The sequence below is a fragment of the Lactuca sativa genome, chromosome 9 (assembly GCF_002870075.4).
Source record: "Lactuca sativa cultivar Salinas chromosome 9, Lsat_Salinas_v11, whole genome shotgun sequence".
Classification (NCBI taxonomy): domain Eukaryota; kingdom Viridiplantae; phylum Streptophyta; class Magnoliopsida; order Asterales; family Asteraceae; genus Lactuca; species Lactuca sativa.
In genome coordinates, this window is record NC_056631.2 from 77,282,639 (window position 1) to 77,305,775 (window position 23,137).

The following is a 23,137-nucleotide window of genomic DNA, read 5'->3' on the forward strand; positions in this document are numbered from 1 at the left end:
AACATCTGCGACCCTACTCGGCGAGTCTTGGCTCCAACTCGCCGAGTTCCTCCTCAAACTCCAAAATAATTAAATAAAATAATATACATGGGAAATCAGGATGTTACAACTTTGAATTGAAAGATTGTGAACTTACTTCTGATTGCTCTTTCCATTTCGGAGCATCTTTCTACTTTAGTCTCACTTTTACATACGGGAAAGCTTTGCGGGTTGAGGTTATTATTTCAAATTGGTCCAAAGCCGCCTTGAAGACATCAAAATCGTTTGACCCACTTTTTCGTATATTTAGGAGGCTTTGTAAATACCTCCAAATTCGATGCATCTTAGTCGAATATCACGCCACTTGGAGCTAATTTGATTAGGATTTCATTTTTCACTTCCCGTTAAATCATAGAACACCGTCGAACATTCTCCCATTAACAACCGTACGTTTGACTATCGTCTTCGATTGGGTCTTGGGAAGCCGAAATACATGCCTCCGCTAGCTTTTCTTCTTCTTCTTTTGTCCATGGGACCCTTTCTTGGGTGGTGGTGGGCCGGGCCAGTTTTTTTTTCTTTTTTTTTTTTAGGTTGAGGTGGTGGTGAATGTTGAGTTTCCAAAACAAAATGCGGCGAATGAGGGACTTGTGATGGTTGTGGTTAGAAATGGTTGTTGTTGGAATTGTTGTTGAAACTGTTGTTGTTGGAAGGTCGGGAAAGCTTGATATTGTTGTTGGAAAAATGTTGTTTGTTAGATAGGGAAACCGGTTTGAAGCAGATTGACAAAACCACCTTGAGGTGATTCCATGGTCGAGAATTACCGAGGGTTGTATCTAACGCAAAAGCGTTACCGGGTTTGCGATTTCTATAGTTTGGAGGGGTATTTTGGTTAGGAACCATGGTTTTAGTTGTGAAAATGTTGTGTATAGACTAAGAAAAGAATGATGGAATAAATAAGGGTTGGAAGGGTATTTATAGGTTAAATTGGTATGTAAAAAATGTTATTTAAAAATAAATAAATGAATAAATTTTTAAAAATTTGGCCGTTGGAATGGCTAGTCAAACTGTCAAGAAGGGGAAACAAGCCTATTAGGTGTTGTGTTGCGTGGTCTGGAGAACGACTCACAACAAAAACGATCGACCATGACAGGCCGGGATGGTGTGCACGGTTGTTGTCGTGGTCTGGCTCAACCACAAACGAATCGTGTTATATATACCGATTGGTCTAAGTTATAACCAATTATGATCCAGAAACGAGTTAGGCAAAGTGAAATCTTGTCACATTTTTTTCTTGTCATGAAAGGCTTTCAAGTGGTTATAAAAGCAACTCACGAAAAAACCTTGTCCATGTATCATCCTTTCTTAAAAATGGTTTCGCTTATGTCGATTATGTTTGGTATTTATTGGTCACCAGTCATTTGTTTTAAATCTCACAAGGATTATTGTACTTTTTTTTTCTAAAATGGCTGGCACACATCACTTTTTAGATTTCTGTATTTTACATTAGGCTTCAATTTGTATAAAAGCAAAGTTTGTTGTATTGGTGTTGAAAACTCGAAGATCTTTCAGCTTGCTAGTCTCCTTAATTGTGAAGTTTTGTTTTAAACTTGTTTAAAATAAAGTATACTATAATTGTGTGATGTTTATGTCCTACACGAAAAAAAAAAATAAAAAAAAAAAAAACGAGAGAAAAAAGAGTTTGAAAGAATTTTCCTACTTAATTTCGTATTTCCAGACCAATTCAGTGAGTGCAAACACCGACAGGCCACCATTGTTCTCCGTGAATCGTATCTATCTTGCATCCTGAGCAGTTTCTCTCACTGTGCTTGCTCTCGCCTCCACTTCCCTTTATCTGTTTGTTCAATCGGAATTCTCTGGTGCGTCTTCATCCCTAAGCTAGTGTAACATCCTCGTTCGGATCGTCCGTGATTAGGGTTCGTGGGTTACAACCCGGGCATGAGGAAGTCTCGGGGTTGCGACGAGTTGCTAGAAGTGTAGGGCATCTCGTCACCTTTCTGTGGATATGAGGTTCATTGGAGACGGAGTTATATCGAGGAAGCAATGGAAGTTTGAAGTTTTGTCAATAATAATCCCTTATTTGAGAAAGGTGGCAGCTGGGTACGTTGGGCATACGTGTGTGTACACTTAGCGTACTCATGTGCGTGATTTTTAAGCGGAGCCACCTAGTACGTTGGGCATACTAGGCACAGAGTGAAAACTCTACATTTGGGTGTGTCCTTATATAAAGAATGAGATGGCCTCATTCCTGGCCACCATCCTCAAATTTCAAACCTTCTTAAACCCTAAACCTTCGTTCATGGAGCTTGTGAGTGCATTTGAGAGCCTTTGAGTGTTTTTGTGTGTTCTTGGTAGATCCAAGCACATCGACAGAAAATATCACTTCATAATACATCAAGTAGAAGAGGGACTCCTCGTAGTGAATAGGGTATCGTCAGAAGAGAACCCAACAGATCCCCTTACGAAGGGACTGAGTAGGGTTAAGCACTTGCAACATGCTAGGAGTATTGGGCTGAAGGATGATATTAGTTTTATTGATTAGATAAGAAACTTGTAAAATGTAATTGGCATTTGATGATTAATTAAAGGGTTTTATTTATGAGTAAAGTTGCTATCTTGTGTCAATTGTTCACTATTGTTTCACTTTTGGATGTTTTGACTTCCAGAATAATATGATTATTCAAAATATCCACAGTCAATCATACTTTAGAAGTAAGATATGAGGTTATACTGTCATGAATTGACTTGTATATTGTCTAAAGTGTTTAGACATAACAAAAGTTTGCTGCAACATTCATGAGTTCTCTTGAGATAAGAATTGAGTATTGGATTAAACCCACCCTCACATGAATCACTTCATGGAATTTATCATGAGTGATTGTGAGACGATAATATCATATAGTCTTCAACCCAAGATATATGAGTTGTTGATTACGAGTTGTTGTGCATTGATAGTACGAAAACGCATCAGTAACTTAATGTTATAAAATGTGTTGTTGTGTATTATTTAACGAGTAATTAGTACAAGAATATAAGTCAAAGTTTATTTGTTCCTTTTATCCTAAGAGGATTAAAAGCGATATCTTGGGCTCCTCGATGATTTTGTTTTGACTTATGTGTCGGGCCCGGTCAGGACTGAATTGATGTGTTCATTTAAGTTCTATGTCAAACAAATCAGAAATCGGGAAAACAAACTGTTGGACAATGAGTATAACTTTATCCCATGTCTTTGTCCACACGATATCTTAAAGAACAAAGGATTATATGATCTTTTATCTAAAGGACGCGTTATTGACTAAGTCAGAGTTCGACAATGACTTTTGAGAGCTACGATTGTTAATCAGATTTTGAAGTAGCATTGACAATTATAGTTATTAGACTTATCCAAGTTGGAGACTGTTGGATTAGGTGTCTAAGCCCATAACTATAATTTGTATGTACTTGGCCCGATAGTAGCATGGTCCTTTTGGGTTGCCTTCACCGGAACAATTTGATATGATGGATATTTGAGAAAGAGGTTATTTGTGCTTTATTAATATATTATATGAATAATATATTAATTGATAGATCATATTATTTAACTGGTATTGATCAAGAATTAATTTGGAATTAATTTAGTGATCAAAAGAGCCTGATTAAATTTACGGGGACTGATTAGGTAAATCAGTAATACTTATAGTTTGGGCTAATGATCCATGTTGATTAGGGATGGACTAAACCTATATGAGAATCCATGAAGGTTTAGTCCAAAGGGGCCTATGAAATGTGAAGAGCATGGTGAATTAGGGTTTGCATGTAAGAAAACCTATGAATTCCACACTATAAATGTAGCCCCTAACCCCCCTAAAATCGGCTAATCTCTTCTAAGGTGGAACCCTAATCGATTTGTGCTTGATAACCTCTCTCTCATAAGCATCCTCTTACTTTTGGTGTTTGTAACTTATTAGAGGTATCACACTTGAGGTACTAAGCTCTTGAAAGGTCAAGAACTATAATCTACAACTAAGAGGTATCCATCTAAAGTCAATTGCATGCTAGCTAGGGTATATGCTTTGGATAAAATGAAATTACATATATAACTTGAGAAAACTCATATCCAAAGCATTAGGGTAATATGTGCATCATATGGATGTTATAGTGCTCAAAACCCATCAGGCAATGGGGAGATCAAAATCTGCTAAAGCCAAGTGAACAAAATAAGCATCCAAAAAAACCCTTGATGTGCCCATATCTAATGATGTATGAGGCTTTATCTTGTATTTGGGATTTACTCAAATCAACCAAGAGCTTCATAACCGTAATAAGATCATTAAGATTCATCAATGTGAAATCAAAAATGGTGAAATCGAATAATATGTTGTTTGCTCAGACAACATTGTAATGATAACTTTGCAAAACTCCTTCAGACAAAGTATCCAGGGATATCGTTACAATCTTGATGAATTTTACCAAGGACCACACAACTTCTTCATTCTTCCCAAGCACCGCATGGAAACGAATCTTTAGCTTCTTAAACTCATCTTGATCTTTGTAATTCTCAATAATATTGAATTGATGAAATATGAAAATCGAATGATTAACTAGGAAATCTAGTTAATTGAACTCAATATATTCAATGGCATAACTTTTCTTTGGTTTTACAATAAAATCATCATCTTAGTTAAAAGTTGTGCCTTCAATAATTTCATTACACCAGACTTTGTTGGGATCACCCTTGTTAGGATGTGGTGGATCATTTGCTATTTGGCTCATTATGTTGTTCAACTGCCTTAATTTTTCCATCTCAATCTCTCGAAGCTTCTTCTTTTCTTCAGTTGTGGGTTCGACATGAACACCTTTTCCTTTGTCTTTAGGATCAAAAGTTGTAACAGGTTTAGCTGTTGAAGAACCTGAACCTCCTTCATTGATGTTCAACCCCTTATTTGATTGGAGCTTTAATATATTAAATTCAACGTTTGGATAAATTTTTGTTGTTGTTGTTGAAGATGTTACAATCGATTTCATTTGGATCGAAGTTAAAATCTGAGTAGAGATTACCTTCCCAACTACTTTGCCTTTTTCTTCTCCAGAATCTTTTGATGACCCCCATCCCCCTTGCGACACATTCATAGACGGACGTGGATAATTGGTTGGTAAGCGAAGAACCAAATCAAGTATGGGTGCAAATTCAGTCTTGAAACATGACTCCACCGACAAGACCACTGAAGAAATTTTCTCTTGAGATAACGAAGTAGTTGATGGAAAATCAAACTTCGTCAAGCTTTCATGAAATCCAGTAAGCAATTTCTCAATGTTTGTGAGCACCTTACTATCATATTCCTGCTTAAGCTTCAACTAATTATCATATTCCTTATTAAAAGTATGAATATCTTTTACCATGGTTCGAATTGCACATAGCAGAACATCAACTTCATCTTTAATGCCCTCACATAACTTGTCCAACTTCATGACTTCCTTTGAAAATAGATCACTAAACTCCTTGAGCTTCGATTCGATTAACTATTTGGAAGAGTTCACCAGCTTCTCAAAAATCTCATGTCACTTACGAGCAACATTTTGTAATCCCTTGACAGCATGTATGTAAGAATTTGATTGATCACTAAGACGTTCGTCTAAACTTGTAACAACATGATCAATTAAAGTCCTTTGTAACGTCCCAAAAACAATAATAAAATTTTTCAATTTGGAACTTTATTGATTGATTCATAAATTGTTTACAACCAAACTCCAAGACATAATATTCAAAACGTCAGAGTACAATTATTTAGAATGCAGAAATCATGAGGGGAGGAATTTGTGCCATCACACCGGGCCCTTCCCTTTGGAACCGGAAGTACCTGAAACCATAAACATAAACTGTAAGCACAAAGCTTAGTGAGTTCCCCAAAGTACCACATACCAAAACATACAACTGAGCTTAACCCTTGGGTTTAACCAACCCGATATACATATATGGGCCCCGCCTTGGGGCCTCAACCTAGGTTGTATTTCAACTCGATCAACACATATGGCCCCCACCCTGAGGTCTATTACCCAAGCATACGATAATGGGCCCCACCCTGGGTTTATTTCAACCTATCATACAAACTCATGTAAACCACACAACAATTATCAACCTAAATAACACAATAATGGGCCGACATTGGTGCATTCGACCTATGTATACAATGAGAAAACTCACCTCACAGACAAATGAGAAAACTGAATAGTACGCCGCTCCGAGATCAACTCTGCCATTCACCTTAATGAATTTAGTGACAACAATCTCATCATACAAATCAAAATACCTAAAATAACCCTAAGTCAAACCCTAGTCAAAATCCAGGTCAAAGTCAACTGAGTCAAACGAGTCGACTTAGTGAGTACGCTGGGCGTACTCAATAGGTACGCGGGGCGTACCACACGTTTGACCAAAAACGGGGGGCTGACCACGTACACGCAACGTACCCTTTGGTACGCCTAATGTATGCGACTTCCAACCAACTCAACCCATTAAGTGCTCAATCCTTAAGCACCTTCGTCCAAAATCCAGATTCATACCCTAAAAGGTGATCTTAACCATAAAGTTTCCAACTTTATGGTTTTGCATGACTATTAAGACCTAAATAACAAAAACTCTAGCTTCTTGACCCATTAACACAACCTAGATCATGCATGAGAAGAAACCAATGCCCAAGATCCCATTTTCACACACCCCTACACATTTGAAAAGACAACTCAAACGTATTGGAGCATTTCATGTTCACAAAGGTCAATATTTGGGACAAAGAAAGAAAAATGCCTATAGGTTGGATGGTTTATGAATATTACATAAAGGTGTAAGGGTTGTTTCTATAATTTGTCAACGTGTACACTATGCATTCCACTTTTAGCTAAGTAAATCTGTGAGAGTCTGAGAGACAATCTAAGGTCCCGTTTGGTAGCCTCTTAATTGAAAAATTAAGAGGCAGACTCTTAATTTTTCAGATTTAGACTGTTTGGTTGCTATGAATTTATGCCTCTTAATTTTTAAGATACCTCTTAAACTTTCAGATGTAAATACATGTCTGAAAAAAAATAAAAAGAACCCGTGTTCCCCTTTTGCCCAAATACTTCATCTCCTATTGTCTTTTCTCTACCCTTTCTTCTTCATAAATTTCGCTCTTCTTGCTCCTTCCCACTAAAACTCCGATTGCACCCCTTCCCCATCCCCTTTGGTCATCCCCTTTCGGACACCGCCTCCGCCAGAGACATCACCTCCACCATCGTCGCCGGCAGCGAAGCCCTCCGACTTTCTCATCGACGCCGGTTCTCTTCCGCTCCTTTCTCCTCTAGCTCCGATCATGTCTGCAATGCCGCCGTCGTCGTCATCTTTGCCTCCGTCTTCCGCTGCTTCGCCACCATCTTCTGCTGCTTCGCCTATGCTGCCTTTGCCTCCGACATCTTCTGCAGGTAACATTTTCTTTTTCTCCTGTAATTCGATTTTAATGCTTGAAATGATGAAAACCCGAATGGTACAAACTCTGTAAGCCATGAAAAGGAGCAGGAAGCTCTTGTATGCAGAACTGTGCTTATACCTTGGATTGGGGAAAAAGGAATTAAGGAGAAAATGGGATCGAATGGATGAAGATGACAAATGGGTTTTGGCTGAAGAATTCGTTTCAGATTAGAGCTTCAATTATCATACATTATTTGTTAAATTTGTTAAAAAGTTGGTCAGTCAACAGTTGGTAATAACAATGAATAATTCATCTCAGGATTCTTTTTCTTCATTATTGTTTAATGGTTTGAAGAAACTCATGGGATTTCTAGATGGTAAATGATGGAAAATAATTATTAGTTCTTTGCAATTTCAAGAATTTCATGATAATCACCATGTTAACTGAGTTATAGTTTTTACATTATGAATTCATGAGTTCAAAGAAATTATGATTGTGCATCCAGCTATACAAGTATGATTTCATTCAGTTTTTCATTTCACTGTATGTTTAATTATAGATTCACAAAATGAAAAGAGGTGCCATTATACTTTCATCCAAAGAAATCAACCGATGTGCAATATTGAATTGGATATGTGTTTAATTTTGTTTTATTTTTTGTTTGGATTTTATATGGTGTTTATGTTTTTTTTAAATAAAAATATTGAATTTAACAATAGATAATACAAAAGGATAAAATGGTATTTTTTTATTATTTAGCACAACAATTCAGATGATCCAACCAAACAGCATATTAAGAATTCAGATCTTAAAAATTCAGACCCTCTTAAAAATTCAGATCTTACCAAACATACAAATTATATAGATTAATAATTTGTAAATTTTTTTTTTCAGTTGGCTGAAACTCTTTTTGAGTTGATAAGATTTAGTTGTTCCAAAAAACCCGATTCCAAAGTTATATTATTAAACTGCTATATAAGCGGCAGTTCGAATAATACCAAATCGATTTAGTTCATTTTTTTTTTCTAAACCGGTTGATTAAATTTATCTTAAGTTAATGGAATAACTGGAGTGATTCATTTTTCTCATCGAATTCAAGTTTCATTGTTTCAGTGAGTTTTATGGACCTAACATAATACAAAAACTAAAACTGATTATGAAAAATTTAATTTATGGTTTAAACCGAGCCAACTCGGCCTATTTAGAAACTCAACTTTAAAGTATATTCTTTGGGAATGTGCTTCACTTTTTTAGCTTTGTGTTATTAACAAAAGGCATATACCAAAGCATAAAGGGACAGTTGGGTATTTGTTATGAAGTTTGGCATATCACACCTTTCTTTGTTTCTATTTCCAAAGGGAAAGATGATTGGCAATTGCTCATCATATCGTACCCAAAACCTCATTCCATCTCACCTCAAGATTGAAGATTTCGATGTCAATTACTTTTGATGATTCATCGAGTAACTCTCAAATTCACAAACTTTTGCTTATGATGAGAAGTTCATACCTCAATCTGCATTTTCCACATTCCAAATTCTCTCATATGCTCTTCATCGATGTTATTTAGAAGCACCGATTGGTAACACTTTCTCTTCTCCTGTCATATATGCATATATGTACATTCATATAAAAAAAAAAGGTAAACCAAACATATCACTTTTTGTAAAGATGATATAATAGATGTATATCAATGAACCATATGATTTTAATTAGAAGCGCACGAAAACGACAAAAATCTATGCAAACCAATTCGGTTTGGGATCGAATCTTTTATTTAGTGCTAGTTTGAAATATTATACAGGTTTGCATATAGTTTTTGTCAAACCGGTTTTCAAACCTTAATAGAGACAAATTTTTATATAGTAAGAAAAATATCATTTCCATCCATTATGGAGGAGAGAGTCGTTCTCGTTGAACCCATCCAACCCACTGTCACATCAGTTTTTTTTTTCTTTATCTTTCCGAACCCACAACACACGAAAATCTTATTTTTCTCAACCCACTCAACCCACTTAATTAAAAAAATATACAAAATAATCAAGGTAAAATCTCAATTAGCAATAGAGATACCGCCGGTACCACTCCCTCTTTGGCGGGTTGTTTGATTGGTTTCACGAACCCACTTCATCCTCTCTCTCTACTTTCTCTCTCATTTTCTCTTGTACCATATATTTTAAGACTTGTACCTTAGTTGTTTGGTATTTTTTTTAATTGAGTGAGTTGAATGGGTTGAAAAAGATAGGATTTCCGTGTGTTGTGGGTTCGAAAAGATGAAGAAAAATCAAAAAGAAAAGCTGATGTGGCAGTGAGTTCGGTGGGTTCAATGGGAACGACTCCCTCCTCCCTTATAGTTTTAAATTGTTGTTGCTACAAAGGTTTTTGAGGTTATTGAAGACTGCTTTTGACCCTTATATAATCTCAAACGCCTGAAAACAATTTTCAAAAATTTTAAAATAGAAAGATGTCAACAATCCCGAATGACAAAAAAACAATTTAAATCATGCCGGTTTGTGATCAATCATGTAAACTTTTGTTATCTTTCAGACCGAAACCAAATCTAACAAAAATGATGAAAACATAGGTTTTACCGGTTCTTTATAATCGAACTTTTTTGGCTCCAAATCGAATTTCCCCAAACCGGTTTTGTTTATTGAGAAAAATCTGAACCGATTTAGTTTAAAATATATGATTTATGAGAAAATTACTAATCTAGCCATTCTGCCTGATGACTTTCACTTTGTAGCAAAAAATTAGAAATTAACCCATTTTAGCCATGAAATCGTATGTTTTTAGAGAAACCTATGGTCAACGCTAGTTGACTACGATCAACGGCAGTTTGACTACAATTTTCATACTAATGGGCTACTGTTTCGTAGTCCGTCTATTTTTTCAAGGCCCCTCAGCCCACAATATATAAAATTGCAAAATTTCATTTAGGTTATTTTTTGTGTTTCAAGTGAGGAAGAACTCTGTCAATGGAGGCTCCCAACAACCATCATGCATATCTCTGATTCTTCGTGTTTTTTTTATTGCTTTTTCTTATTTAGTACAAGATCTACCATCGTGGGTTTGATTTTAGTTGGAAAAAAAACGGAAAAAAGGAAATCATAGGCTTCGTAAGAAACCTATGGTGTACAAACAGGTAATGCACAGTTTGTAAATTGATTGCTTGTACACCGTAGGTTTCTTATGAAGCCTACTATTCCTGATTTTTTTTAATATCTTTTACACTAAGAGATATAATAGCATTGTGTTAACTTTTGTTCCAAAAAAAATAAAAAAAATGAAAAGTTAAAGGTAACCATAGGCTTCATATGAAATAGTAGTCCACATATAGCAAATAGTAGTCAACTATAAAAAAACACCAAACCGTAACTTAGTTCTTAAAACCGTAGGTTTCCACTAAACTATTCTTTGAAAAACCGTAGTTTCCCTGGAGCTAGTCATGCACAAAAAAACCGGTTCAAGATCCGAACCGGTCAAAGAACCGGTAAACCGGTTTACGCTAAATCGGTCCACAGTGAACCGAACCGGTTTGAGAACCGAACCACCGGTTTACACCCATTCGAGATTTTAGTTGTTGAAACCGGTTTATATCGTGTGAACCGGTTTGGAACCGGTATGGAACCGAACCGAACCGGTTTAGAATCGATTGAACCGGTTTAGAACCGGTTTGATTGGCTAGGGAGTGAACCGAACTAAACCGGTTCGGTTTGAAAAAAAACCGGTTTGTTCACCCCTACGTGGAGCATACCGTAGGTATTTTAGAAACTTAGGGTTTCGTGACAAAAAATGAAAAAAAGAAATTATACAAAGCCTAGAAACCATAGATTTCCACGAGACAGCAGTTGTTTTTTTAAAACTACGTTTTTGCAAGACTAATTTTAGCTATTAAGTGAAAAATAATGAGACAGATAGATTAGTTATTGTCTCATTCCTAATTCCTAAGGCCTAACTCTAAAAAAATGAGAAAAGAAAGTTTGCTTAATGAGCCCAAAGCATATTATGAAGCCTTTTAAGGGTCTCAGCCCATAATATAAGATCCCACCGTCAACCCTAACGCCGTGAATTTAAACGGAATTCCCGCTCCCCACTTTTGCCGCACACTCGCTTCTCATTGGTTCTCGTAAAAAGCAATTAGCTTCGTGTATCCCGAGCCTAAGGTTCGGTTACGAACCTCCTCCTTAAGTCTACAGATTCTTATTCATTCTCTATTTCTCTTCACACACCCGAATTTTTTTCAAAAAGTCGCACATCTTCTCTTGAATTCCGGCGCCGAATCTCCCTCAGATCCGGTAACTGTTTATCAAGATATGGCCGATAACGTCGCCGGTGAACACGAGAAGGAGGATTCATTCGTTGAATCTGTCAAGGATAAGATCTCCGAGACGTTTCACAAAGACGATTCTTCTTCGTCTTCAGATTCCGACAATGAAGGCAAGAAGAGTTCATCTGTGTCCGATGTAAAGGACAAGATTTATCGGCTCTTCGGGAGGGAGAAGCCTGTTCACAAGCTCCTAGGAGGCGGCAAACGTATGCACATTTTTTCTTGCTGTACTTACTTTTAACGTATTTACTGTTGTAGATCACTAAGCTTTTATGTTCACGATTAGTAATCGTTTTCGTTTTACATGGATGAATAGTTTAGGTTGATTATGAACTGGATCTCTAATCTTATTTATTAATCATAGTTTCGTCAGATTCGCATCGTATCTCCGATCTAGATCTGCAATGATTGTTTCCGATTTCATATCTGAAGCATCCGTTGACTCCATTGCTTGGCTAACATTATACGTTAAACCTCTTTCGATCTATCGATTGTAGTATGTTAGTTACTTACACCTGAGTTTAATCATTCAAACATTAAGATCTCGATCTCTCTATGGTGATCAGTTTCATAAGTATACGATACTTCGACTGATTTTCTTATATCAAATGACTTTACTGATGTACTAATCTCTTGTGTTGCTATAACTATTTGCTAGTGTTCTTGTTCTTTCTCTTTCTTACACATTTCAAATTCATCACAACAGCTGCTGATATCTTCCTCTGGAAGGACAAGAAGGTTTCTGCTGGTGTGCTCGGGTTTGCCACATTGATATGGGTGCTTTTTGAGTTGGTTGAATATCACTTACTTACACTAGTATGCCATACTCTAATCTTAGCTCTAGCAGTCCTTTTCCTGTGGTCCAATGCCGCAAGCTTCATCAACAAGTAATTAATCAATCAATCAATGAATCTCCTTGCTTTTTTTTTTTGTTTTATTGTCTCGTACTTTAATCCATCTTTATCTTCCTTAACCTCTCATTTTCTTTCATGATTGTGACAAAAGGTCTCCACCAAAGTTCCCAGAAGTCAACCTCCCAGAAGATATTGTTCTTGGTGTCGCCTCTGCTCTCAGGGTTGAAATCAACAAAGCTTTTGAAGTCCTCCGATGCATTGCTTCAGGAAAAGACCTCAAAAAATTTCTTGGTGTATGCATTTCTTCCACAACTCCCTCTTATGTTAAAAAAAACAAAGTTTGATGACTGATGAGTTGATCTTTATTTCATCAGGTGGTTGCTGGGTTGTGGGTTCTCTCAATTGTTGGAAGCTGCTGGAACTTCTTGACATTGTTCTACATATGTAAGAAAAGAATTATTTTTCGATTTTGTGTTTTCAATTTCAAGATTTTTTTTTAGTTTCTAATTTTGTTAAGTATGAACACAGGCTTTGTTTTGCTTCACACATTGCCTTATCTTTATGATAAATATGAGGACAAAGTTGATGCTTTTGGTGAGAAAGCAGAGGCTGAGATTAAGAAGCAGTATGCAGTTTTCAGTGTGAAGGTTTTGAGCAAGATTCCAGTAGGAGCATTGAAGCACAAGTTTGCATAAACTCTCTTTCTCATCTCAGGTGACTACTACTACTACTAAAGTACTACTAGATGTGTCTTTCTCACTCGTTTGTTGTGACTTGTGATATTTTTATAAACTAGAAGCTCAGTTTATTTATTTCATTGGTTATCTGATACGCTTTGGGGTGAATCAATGATATAATTTAAACAAAATTCAGTAATATGATGTAATGAAGTTTTAGACATTTAAGTCCCCCTTTACACTTTTGTTGGAGTTATTTCAAGCATATGAATGAAAGGGGATATAATTTTGTATTAGTTCAATTTGCTTGTCAACTTATGAATGTTCTTAAAATTTAGTTTAAAAAAAGTGTTTGGTTGATAAAATGTAATAAATCTGTAAGTTGTTTTTTTTGTATGACAGATTATGTTTATGCATGTAAAATGATAAAATATAGGGGTTAAAAGGTAAAGAGTAAATTACACGATTCGTCCCTCGTCCAAGTGTCAAATTACATGTTTAGTCCCTATTTTCAAAAATTAACTTGGACCGTCCCTGTAATAATTTTTTCTCGCTTGGATAGTCCTTGACGAATATAAAATGACTATTTTACCCTTTCTGTTTTTTTTACTTATCATTTGTTTTACAATTTATTAAAAATAATTTAAGAAATAATCCTCCATCTTCACTATCTTGAAACTTGTATCCAAACCCAAACTAAAATCAATAGTTTTATTTACACAATCCAAAAATCAAAATATAACACTTCAAGAGGTTCTTGAAGAAATCAAGAAGTAGAGAATTGCAAAATCAAACAGGTACCTCCTGAAACCACCATCGACAACTCTTGCAACCCCCAAATCTGATTCTAGAATCTAATTTGAAACGTTACCAGAATTTAAAACTCAAACCCAAATGAAATCAACACAAATTTTTTGAAATCTGAAACCAAAACAACCCAAAATCCGAAACCATAATCAACACCAAATCTGTAAAAGAAGTTGGGGATGAAACTTCAAATCTAAAAATCTTGAATCTAAATCTGGAAGTCTAAGAGTGTTGAGAAGCTTCATAAATGATTTCTGAAATGAGTTTGTTGGAAAATCTCGAAGTTATGGTTCTTAGTGCAATCCAAATCTATAGCGGTGGTTTCCAGAGTATATGGTGGTGGTTTCTAACGGGTTAACATAGATGAGAGAAGAAAGAAAGGGGGAGACAGGGGATGGGGGTAGAGAGAAGGACAATGGTGACTGCTTCAAAGGGGAATTTTCTTTAGATCTTTTTTTTCCCAGTGGTGGTTTCTGGTGATGTTCTTGACACGAGAGAGACGACTTATGAGGGTGGGGATATTTCTTTCAGGTGGAGAAGACGAAGCCACCTCCGACAACCACCACCTTGAGTGTAGATTTGTGAACAGGTGGCGATGACAACTCTCTCTCTCTCTCTCTCTCTCTCTCTCTCTCTCAACGGTTTTTTGAGAGAAAATGTGGTGGTGTGGTGGTTCGGTGGTATTTTCCAGTTGCCGGAGGTAGAATATGAACTGAAGAAGATAATTGAAGGATGTGGATATGAGTAGGGTTAGGGTAGGAGATAAGTGTTTGTAGTGTTGGGGTCCAATTTTTTTTTCTTTATTTTTTATTTTTCTTTTAAATTGTTAATAACAAATAAATCAAAAAATATATCAAAAATAAAACGGAAAAGATAAAATAGACATTTTATGTTCATCAGGGATTATCCGAGTGAGAAAAAAATATTATAGGGATGGTTCGAGTTAAGTTTTAAAAATAGAGACTACACGTGCAATTTGACACTTGTAATTTATTCAAAGGTAAATTTGTAAGCATGTTGGCATGGGAAAAAACAAAGATTGCGATTCTCATGTCTTCTAGGGATAAAACATTTAAAAGTGTAATTACAATCTTTTATTTTATTTCATCAAAATACATTAAATTGCTTATTAACCGTAAGGAACAGTACTAGTCAAACAATCCCAAATACCTACTATTGGATGTGCACGTTTTAGGTCTTAAAATGCCAAGGAGACTATTTAATTTTATATTATAAAGGGAAAGCCGTATGAAAACCTAATATATTTTCATTAAAGTCTTTAAAAAAGTACTATTTTATTTATTTGTACGTTAAAACACTTATATTTTTTTAAAATATATTATTTAAGGCATTGAACTCGATATAGTCGAAAATGTTTCTCAACGTTTCGATTTTTACAATTCATTAGATTAAAAAAATTTTAAAAAAATATGAGGGTTTGAATGCACTAAAAAATAATATAATGTATTTTTTAATCCTTTCATGAAAGTATATTAGGTTTTTTTGAGGTTTGAAAATCTTAAATAAGAATTTTCGAAAATGTAAGGGTTTTAGTGCACTGAAAAATAATATAGTGGTTTTTTTAAGCATTTGATGAAAATATAAGCAATAGATTATAATTTTGTCCTTGTGTTTTTGTAATAGGTTTGGTACTTTTTTTTTGTTTCTTCTAGGATTTGTCATCCATATCTTTTTCTAATCACATGGTGTATCGAAATTTATAGATGGAAAGTCAGTGGTTTCGTTGCAAAATATTGTACCAGGTCATCAATAACTCATTAGTGATTACTTCACACATCAAAGACTAGTGATTGAGTTGTAAAGTATTGGAAATGTGTTCTAGGTTGTTGCTTAGGCCTGTCGGTAACGACACAATATGGTTGTTGAGGTGACACTGCAGTGTGCGGTGAACACTACACCGATCCTCCAATTGCCATTGCAGTATGCCCATTGCACCGACCCTCCAATTGCCATTATGGTATGCCTGTTGCACCACAAGCCCTTACCACACCCTTTTTCTTTATTTTTGACCGATGGGGTGTGTGGTATGGTACCCACTATTTTTGTGTGGTGAGTGGAAAAATGATGTGGCGAGACGTGATATTACAAATAGTGTGGTGAATGTGGTAATTGGTAAGGTACCCTATGGCCTTAAGAAAGCTATAAAAACACAATTGTAATATTTCTCATTCCGAACACTAAAATTAAAAAATATGGACACACTTAGCAATGGCCGTCGAATCAACAAACGAAATAACTGAATAAACACATAAATTGATCTCAGAACATGGTTTAACAAATTTGCTTATACATTCATGGAATCATGGCCCAAACAAGGCCCATTGCGACCCTTGAAAAGCATTCCATGATCATGGTAAACAAATTCACGCGTTCTTTACTATCGACTACAAATGTTATAGCCTCGATTGGTGTGGATGGACAATTTCAAATGCAGTTGAGTACTCATAAGTGATGAGTAATGTTGTAGAAACTTGTTGGTCGACTTTACTTTTCTCCAACTAAAGTCGTCATTGTTTATTCCGTCAATGCAAATGTTGTCTAGCTTTCAACAAAATACATTCAATATCAACAAAATCAAACACATTAGGATAATAGACGTTCTCAAACCATATTTGAGTACTACATGTATCCTTGAGTTTCCATTATGCCTACCTACTTTGTTGTTTAACAAGTTTCATTTCACTTTAAACGTTTATAATATTCTTTGTCAACAAATGCCTACCTTCATTGACTAGCAAAAATTTGCAGACAAACAACATAAACATAACTATGTTCTTAATTAAAATAGAAACATAAGCTCAAGATTATTATACATGGGGAACAAAAACACTCGACCGAATTCATAAAAGAACACCAAAACACATAGACCAACTTTATAATTTACCCTAAAATCCCTATAGATAATAGTATCAACCCAGCTTACCCTAACTTAAACCAATAATCAAACCTTATAATTTACAACAAAAATTACGACTCAAACAATTACCAATTGCTAATTTACATAATAATAACATCTCCATTTTATTTAAAGAAAGTAACTTAGCTGCTCTTTCTTTCTTGAGCCTCCTTCCCCATACAACTCATTCCACTGTTTCAGCTCCCCCATCACACATCCCTCCCCCGCAAAACTAGCCGCCACCTGTCGCCGAAAGAGGGTATTTTAGACATTTCATATTTTAATTAAATAAAAAAAAAAAAAACACAACAGTTTCAAAACTATTATATTACTTGATTCTTCGCCTGCCTCATATCTTCCATGTTCAGAGGTCTCAATGTAATAACACTTTCCTTTTCTTCTTTTGTGTCTTTGGCATCCGCTTCACCACTTCCCTTCTTGTCCTTTAAATTTACAAAATAAAAATACATTAAATTGAAGAATAAAATTAGAAATAAATAAAAAAAAAGCAAGTAAATAATGACTTACAATATCCTTTTGTCTCTCTTGTTGCATTAGCTCTCTTACAGGTCGATAAGCTGCTGTTACACACAAATTCTGTTTCAGTAGTTAATGCCAATATTATATCTAGATCTAGAATAAAATAATAAATACATTCTACTCAATAAAACAATAAAAAAAAAAAACAAACCTTGAGATCGCTTCCACTATATCCTTCTGTCATGATTGCAAGCTCCTTAAAGTCCAACTCTTCCACTTTTTCTTTTGTTAACAGAGTTTTCAAGATCCTTTCTCTGTTCTCCACCGATGGTAGACCCACCATAATTCTGTACATCCAAAAAATATATATATATACAAGGACCATTTTTGTAATTTACTCAAGTTTCAAGGCAAAATCGAAAAAAAAAAACCTTCGTTCAAATCGTCTAATAATGGCTTCATCAAGGTCAAACGGACGATTAGTGGCGGCAAGAACAAGAATCCGTTCCCCGGTTTTAGTCAACAGCCCATCCCAATGCGACATAAACTCGTTTTTAATTTTCCTCATAGCCTCATGTTCCCCGACACGTGTCCGTTGCCCTAACATGCTATCCACCTCATCAACAAATATTATCGTCGGCGACACCTTTGCAGCGAGTGTGAACAACGCGCGCACGTTTTTCTCGTCTTCTCCGAACCATTTGGAAGTGATGGTGGACATGGAGACGTTGATGAAACTTGCTCCGGCTTCATTTGCGATTGCTTTTGCCAGCATGGTTTTTCCGGTGCCAGGTGGCCCAAACAGAAGGATGCCACGACATGGTTTTAGAAGTCCTCCGTTGAATAGATCTGGTCTTCGAAGAGGAAGCATCACCAGTTCTTGTAGTGATTCTTTTATTTCGTCTAAGGCTCCGATGTCGGCGAATGTTACGCCGATTTCGTTCGCTGGGATTACCTCCGGCCGTATCCGCTTTTCGAATTCGTTGTCGGGAACTTCCTGGTGGTGGTGGTGACGTGGATCAGACGTAACAACTTAGTACTAGTAGTAATTTATCAGATTGACATGACACGTGGCGGGATACTATTGGTTGTTTTATATTTATATTTTTATTTTAACTTGCAAAAAAAGAATGACCTAAATATCAACTACTATTTTAGTTAATATAATAATAGTTAGTAGGGTGATCTTTATAACTTTGTATGTTAAATGGATAAAGAAATATTATTTTATTAATATATATTTTTAGTTATATGCTATTTAAGTTGGAAAATATTTTATAGTGTTAAGTTGGGAGGTGGCCTAACCTTTATATGCCTTTTATTCGTATAATAACAGTTAATGGGTACCTATTTTTGTAAACTTTAAATATTAATTGGATAAAGAAATATTATTTTATTTTATAATACTAAAATATATGTTTAGTGTAAATTTTAACATGTTGGAGATGAAAAAAGTTTGATTGTAACTTTTACACAAAAATATGTAATTTATAATTAGAGTTGGCCTAATAATAAAAACTTGTCGACATAAAAATTAAACTTTATTTTATTAGAAAGACAAAATATATTCAAATTTTATATATATATTTTTGTGAAAATAGAAAGACAAAATATTGGTATAATTATACATACAATTCCAAAAATTAGTAATTTTGTATTAATGTTTAATTTGTTTTTATGTTTGGTTATTTTTGCTTTTATAATGAAATAATTTTTATTTTTTACTTTTTATATAATCTTAAAAGTAATAGAATTTGATTATAAATAATAACTTTTGATAATGAGAGTGGGTTGGATAGTTAATAAAATAACCAAATTAGGTCACTACAAATATAGCCTTAGATTGGGATCTAGGCTTTGATTTGAATAGGAAATAAAGTTACATCATCCAAAAAGGTGGAAGGTGGGAAAAGGGACTTAATATATTTTTGTAAAAAGACATATATACCCTTTCAATTCTCATCAACAAACATGGGGTTAAAAATAGTAAGAGACATAAGGTACCGGTTTTGGAGGAAGAGCTTTTTCTGCATCATTTTTGTTATCAGATTTTGATGCAACACTTTCTGGTCCCTACACCAATTATAAAATTCTTTTTTTATACCAAAATAATCCATCATTCAGTCATGTGTTGATATGTACATTGTACAAAACAAACCTTTGATGACTCAGCATTTGTCTCAAGCTTTAAAGTATCTTTCCCACCACAATACCCCTCTTGAAAGATGCTCAATCCATGTGACAAGCTGCAAAAAAAAAAAAAAAAAAAAAAGTAAAGTAAAGCTTCTTAATAGTTTATTTTTTAGTAGCAATATTTATAGTTTACCTGGTAGATGATATAACAAGCTTTCCATTTCTGTATTCTGGATCTTTATGAAGCATCAAATGATGAGAAATTGCAGAAATCACAATTTCTTGAATGTAATTACTGATAAACATTGTGTCTGCATGACAAATTAAACCTAAATCATCACATTCAAGATCATTTGCTGCTAAAACCTCAGTGATGTGATTCTTGTTGTCTTGAAACTGTATGTCCTTCATTTGCTCTTCTAATTGTGCTTTCCAGTTTATGAGATGAAATTCATCTTCAGGTGGTTTGATTTGAATATTGTAAGGAAATAAACAAGAAATTTTCTCGTTTATTTCGCCTTTTTTGTCATCTGCATCCAAGATTTTGGAAGCTAAAACTAATGTTGAACCTGATAGTCTCTTCAGCATTTTATCAAACAGGTTGTATGTTTGTTTTGATTGTAGAAACCTCTCTACATCTTTGATATAGAGAATAATGCCAGTTGTTGAAAAGGAGACTAAAATCTGCAAAAATTTTGGTCAATTTTGTGATTATCACAAAATTTTGAGCTTGACTTTTTTAAGAATGAGTGGAAGAAGTTACCTTGTATAATTCCTGCAAAAATACTCTTTCATCAAAAGGGTAGTAGCTGCTCACAACCTTTTTAGAATCTAAGAGAGTAAACATATTTCAAAGATTAGCAACATATTAACATATGAATTTATACTTTCTTTTCATACCTCCATTATTTTCCTTTGTTGTGGATAATGATCCAAGTAAACTGGACATCCGATCAAACGCCATGTCAGAGATACACCATTTGATAGACTACACAAGGAAGAAACTTTATATTAAAAGTTTAAAACCTAATCATGTTCAATACAATTTGATCTTAAAACAAAAGGATAAAAAGCAACCCTTTTGAGTAAATCATGTTGTACTTACAGAGTCTTTCTTTGATGTACCATACTTGCTTTGCATCTGTTAGTAAATGCCAAATATTAGTACAAGATATGGAATTTTGAGCTTGAAGAAAAAGTTACTAGTAGTATGTTAAATGTTAATCAATCACCTTTACAGACAAGTCTATGATGTCTAACACTAGCAGCTTTGCTTCAAATTCATGTGACAAAGCCTTTGCAAGATATTGGTGGTAAAATTCTATAGAAAGTAACATGTATAACAGTATAAGATGGTAAATTTATTAAGTTATGAATGAGTTCAGAGTTAAGAATATTGAAATGTGGGAATAGGTGACTTAATTACCTGCAGGCCCTGACAGCAATATAGCCCTACTTGCAGGTGAAAGATTTCGGGTGTGTTTGGAAACATCCAAGTGTTTCAAATGAACATATGCTGCACTTGTTAATAATGCTCGAGTTCGTTCACTGGTATAGAGATTTAACAAAAAAGGGAGGTGAATTAGTTAGTTTGGTTCAAGAAACTACATAAAGATTGAAATCCTAATTCAATAGGATAGTTTTGCTAATTAAGAACAGCATTTTGAAGTAGAATAATACCACTTTCAAATCAACCTGTATCACCTGTCAAACCTTCTGATAGCAAATCATTTGGTGGTTCTTTAATCGAAAGGGTTTGTAACTTTGTTTGTTTGATTTTGAAGTTAAACAAAAAGAGAGTCATAATTGGGAAGTTGCTATATGTTTCGATTGAGAAAGGTTCAATTGGTATTTCAAACTTGTTGGCTTAATATACATTCACACAAGATTTTGATGAGAAGAGAAGTGAAACCAAAGAGTCAAAGACATTAAATATAACATAATTTCTATTTGGAAAAGGCTTTTTATAAGTGCACACTCTGTATAACAGGCTTACAAGTTCAAGATGAGGATGATGATTGATAGGGAAGATGCTAAATATAGATCATAAAATTGTCGAGATGGATCTGTTATCAAAATCCATTAAAAAAAATCCTCTTCGCAGGCTGTAGATGAACAATAGAAATGATCATCAACTAGTGTAGTAAATGATATAAAACGAGCTTACCAGTTCTCTTTCACAGACAAATTGCACACTTTTAATTCATACGTTTATTCAAACCACTTTAAAACCAAAGCTCTAGAAAAATCGATAGATATAATTAACTGTGACTCTGTGAGTTCAAAATTTTATAAATCAACATCTAAAATTAATTATTGATCATTAACAGTGCTGAATTGCAGCTCGAAGATTAGTGTTCTCATCACATATTAGAATCTAAAGTCTAAACAATACTCAATAAACGTGATAAGTGATAACACAAAGTAACAAATCATATTCACCTGATGTAATAAGGGAAATCCTTAAACGTGACCTTATCATCTCTATCGTCGACGATAAGGCGGAGAAGCTCCTGTTCAATTTGCGCCGCCGTGAGGCCTTCTTCCAAACCACCGCTACTCCATTTGTTTACCCCAAGCCCGACACCAACACCTACACCTACACCCACGCTCAATGCCGACAACAAAATGTGCTTCTGTTCCATCTCTGTATATCGCAACTCGATCTAATGCTTTAATTTCGCCGATCTATGTTCCACATCATTCAATCTTGCAACACGACGACTAACATAATCAAATCCATGTGTAACCATGCCAAAGAAGACGTGAAGAGATTTGTAAACAATGCGTTCAAGTGTTCATGAGGGGACGTTGGTTGATTTCGTTTGGATGGATTTTTAGAGAGAGAGAGAGAAAAGATTTGGATTTAGAATCTTAGATATAAGTATCTGCGCGTATATATAGAGAGAGAAGGTGTGCTCTGTGATTTAATTGGTGGAACACTAAGCAATTCCACTGTTGACATTCTAACTATACCACGCTGACTTGATTTTGGTGGGAACCCTTTTTCCTTGTTATTTCTGGATCCGGCAAAAGCTTTTAGAATTAGAATTAGGTAAAAGCAATTTCAAGGGTGTGTACGGATTTTGAAAGAAATTATGTATGGTGTTAGAAGGAAAATGACTAATTTTTAATATTAATTTAATTTGTAATATTTTTTTGTGAAAAATGTTTATTTAACCAAAGTGTTTAAGATTTTTTAGTGTTTTATGATTTGGAAAATGACACAAATATCTTATGAACTTTTTAGGGTCGGTCAATTTAGTCACTAAATTATTTTCGTGGTTTTATGAGGGAACAAACTCATGGTCAACCTGTCTATTTAGTCCCGTAGACTTGTTTTAACCAATTTGCTTGCCACATCTACAATATTTGCCACATCAACCATGATGTGGTCGACATGTGGTTGTCTACTTGGAACTGTGGGACAACTTATGAGTCTTTTTCCGAAATATTTAGTTTCTAAAACACAACTGTGCACTACCATCTTTCTTTCTCTCTCTCTCTCTCTCTCTCTCTCTCTCT

At 34.9% G+C, this 23,137-nt stretch overlaps 2 protein-coding genes across 4 annotated transcripts; one reads left to right on the forward strand and one right to left on the reverse strand.

Moving 5' to 3' along the window:
- Positions 1-11,623: 11,623 nt before the first annotated feature.
- LOC111918024 (reticulon-like protein B2) lies at positions 11,624-13,577 on the forward strand. Its single transcript, XM_023913678.3, has 5 exons — positions 11,624-11,950; positions 12,451-12,631; positions 12,750-12,891; positions 12,973-13,042; positions 13,127-13,577. The coding sequence occupies exons 1-5, from the start codon at positions 11,731-11,733 to the stop codon at positions 13,291-13,293; spliced, it is 780 nt and encodes a 259-aa protein (XP_023769446.1). The 5' UTR covers positions 11,624-11,730; the 3' UTR covers positions 13,294-13,577.
- Positions 13,578-16,861: 3,284 nt separating this feature from the next.
- LOC111918023 (uncharacterized) lies at positions 16,862-22,499 on the reverse strand. Of its 3 annotated transcripts, XM_023913675.3 has the most exons (14): positions 22,055-22,496; positions 21,039-21,160; positions 20,845-20,933; positions 20,718-20,753; positions 20,513-20,600; positions 20,376-20,443; positions 19,806-20,296; positions 19,638-19,725; positions 19,484-19,552; positions 17,911-18,476; positions 17,691-17,826; positions 17,528-17,596; positions 17,332-17,442; positions 16,862-17,242 (listed from the first exon to the last, which is right to left on the reverse strand). In XM_023913675.3, the coding sequence occupies exons 1-14, from the start codon at positions 22,255-22,257 to the stop codon at positions 17,129-17,131; spliced, it is 2,250 nt and encodes a 749-aa protein (XP_023769443.1). In that variant the 5' UTR covers positions 22,258-22,496; the 3' UTR covers positions 16,862-17,128. The 3 variants fall into 3 exon arrangements, with proteins under 3 accessions (XP_023769443.1, XP_023769445.1, XP_023769444.1); XM_023913677.3 differs by lacking the exons at positions 16,862-17,242; positions 17,332-17,442 and having other exon boundaries at positions 17,534-17,577; positions 22,055-22,499; XM_023913676.3 differs by lacking the exons at positions 16,862-17,242; positions 17,332-17,442 and having other exon boundaries at positions 17,534-17,580; positions 22,055-22,499.
- Positions 22,500-23,137: the final 638 nt, after the last annotated feature.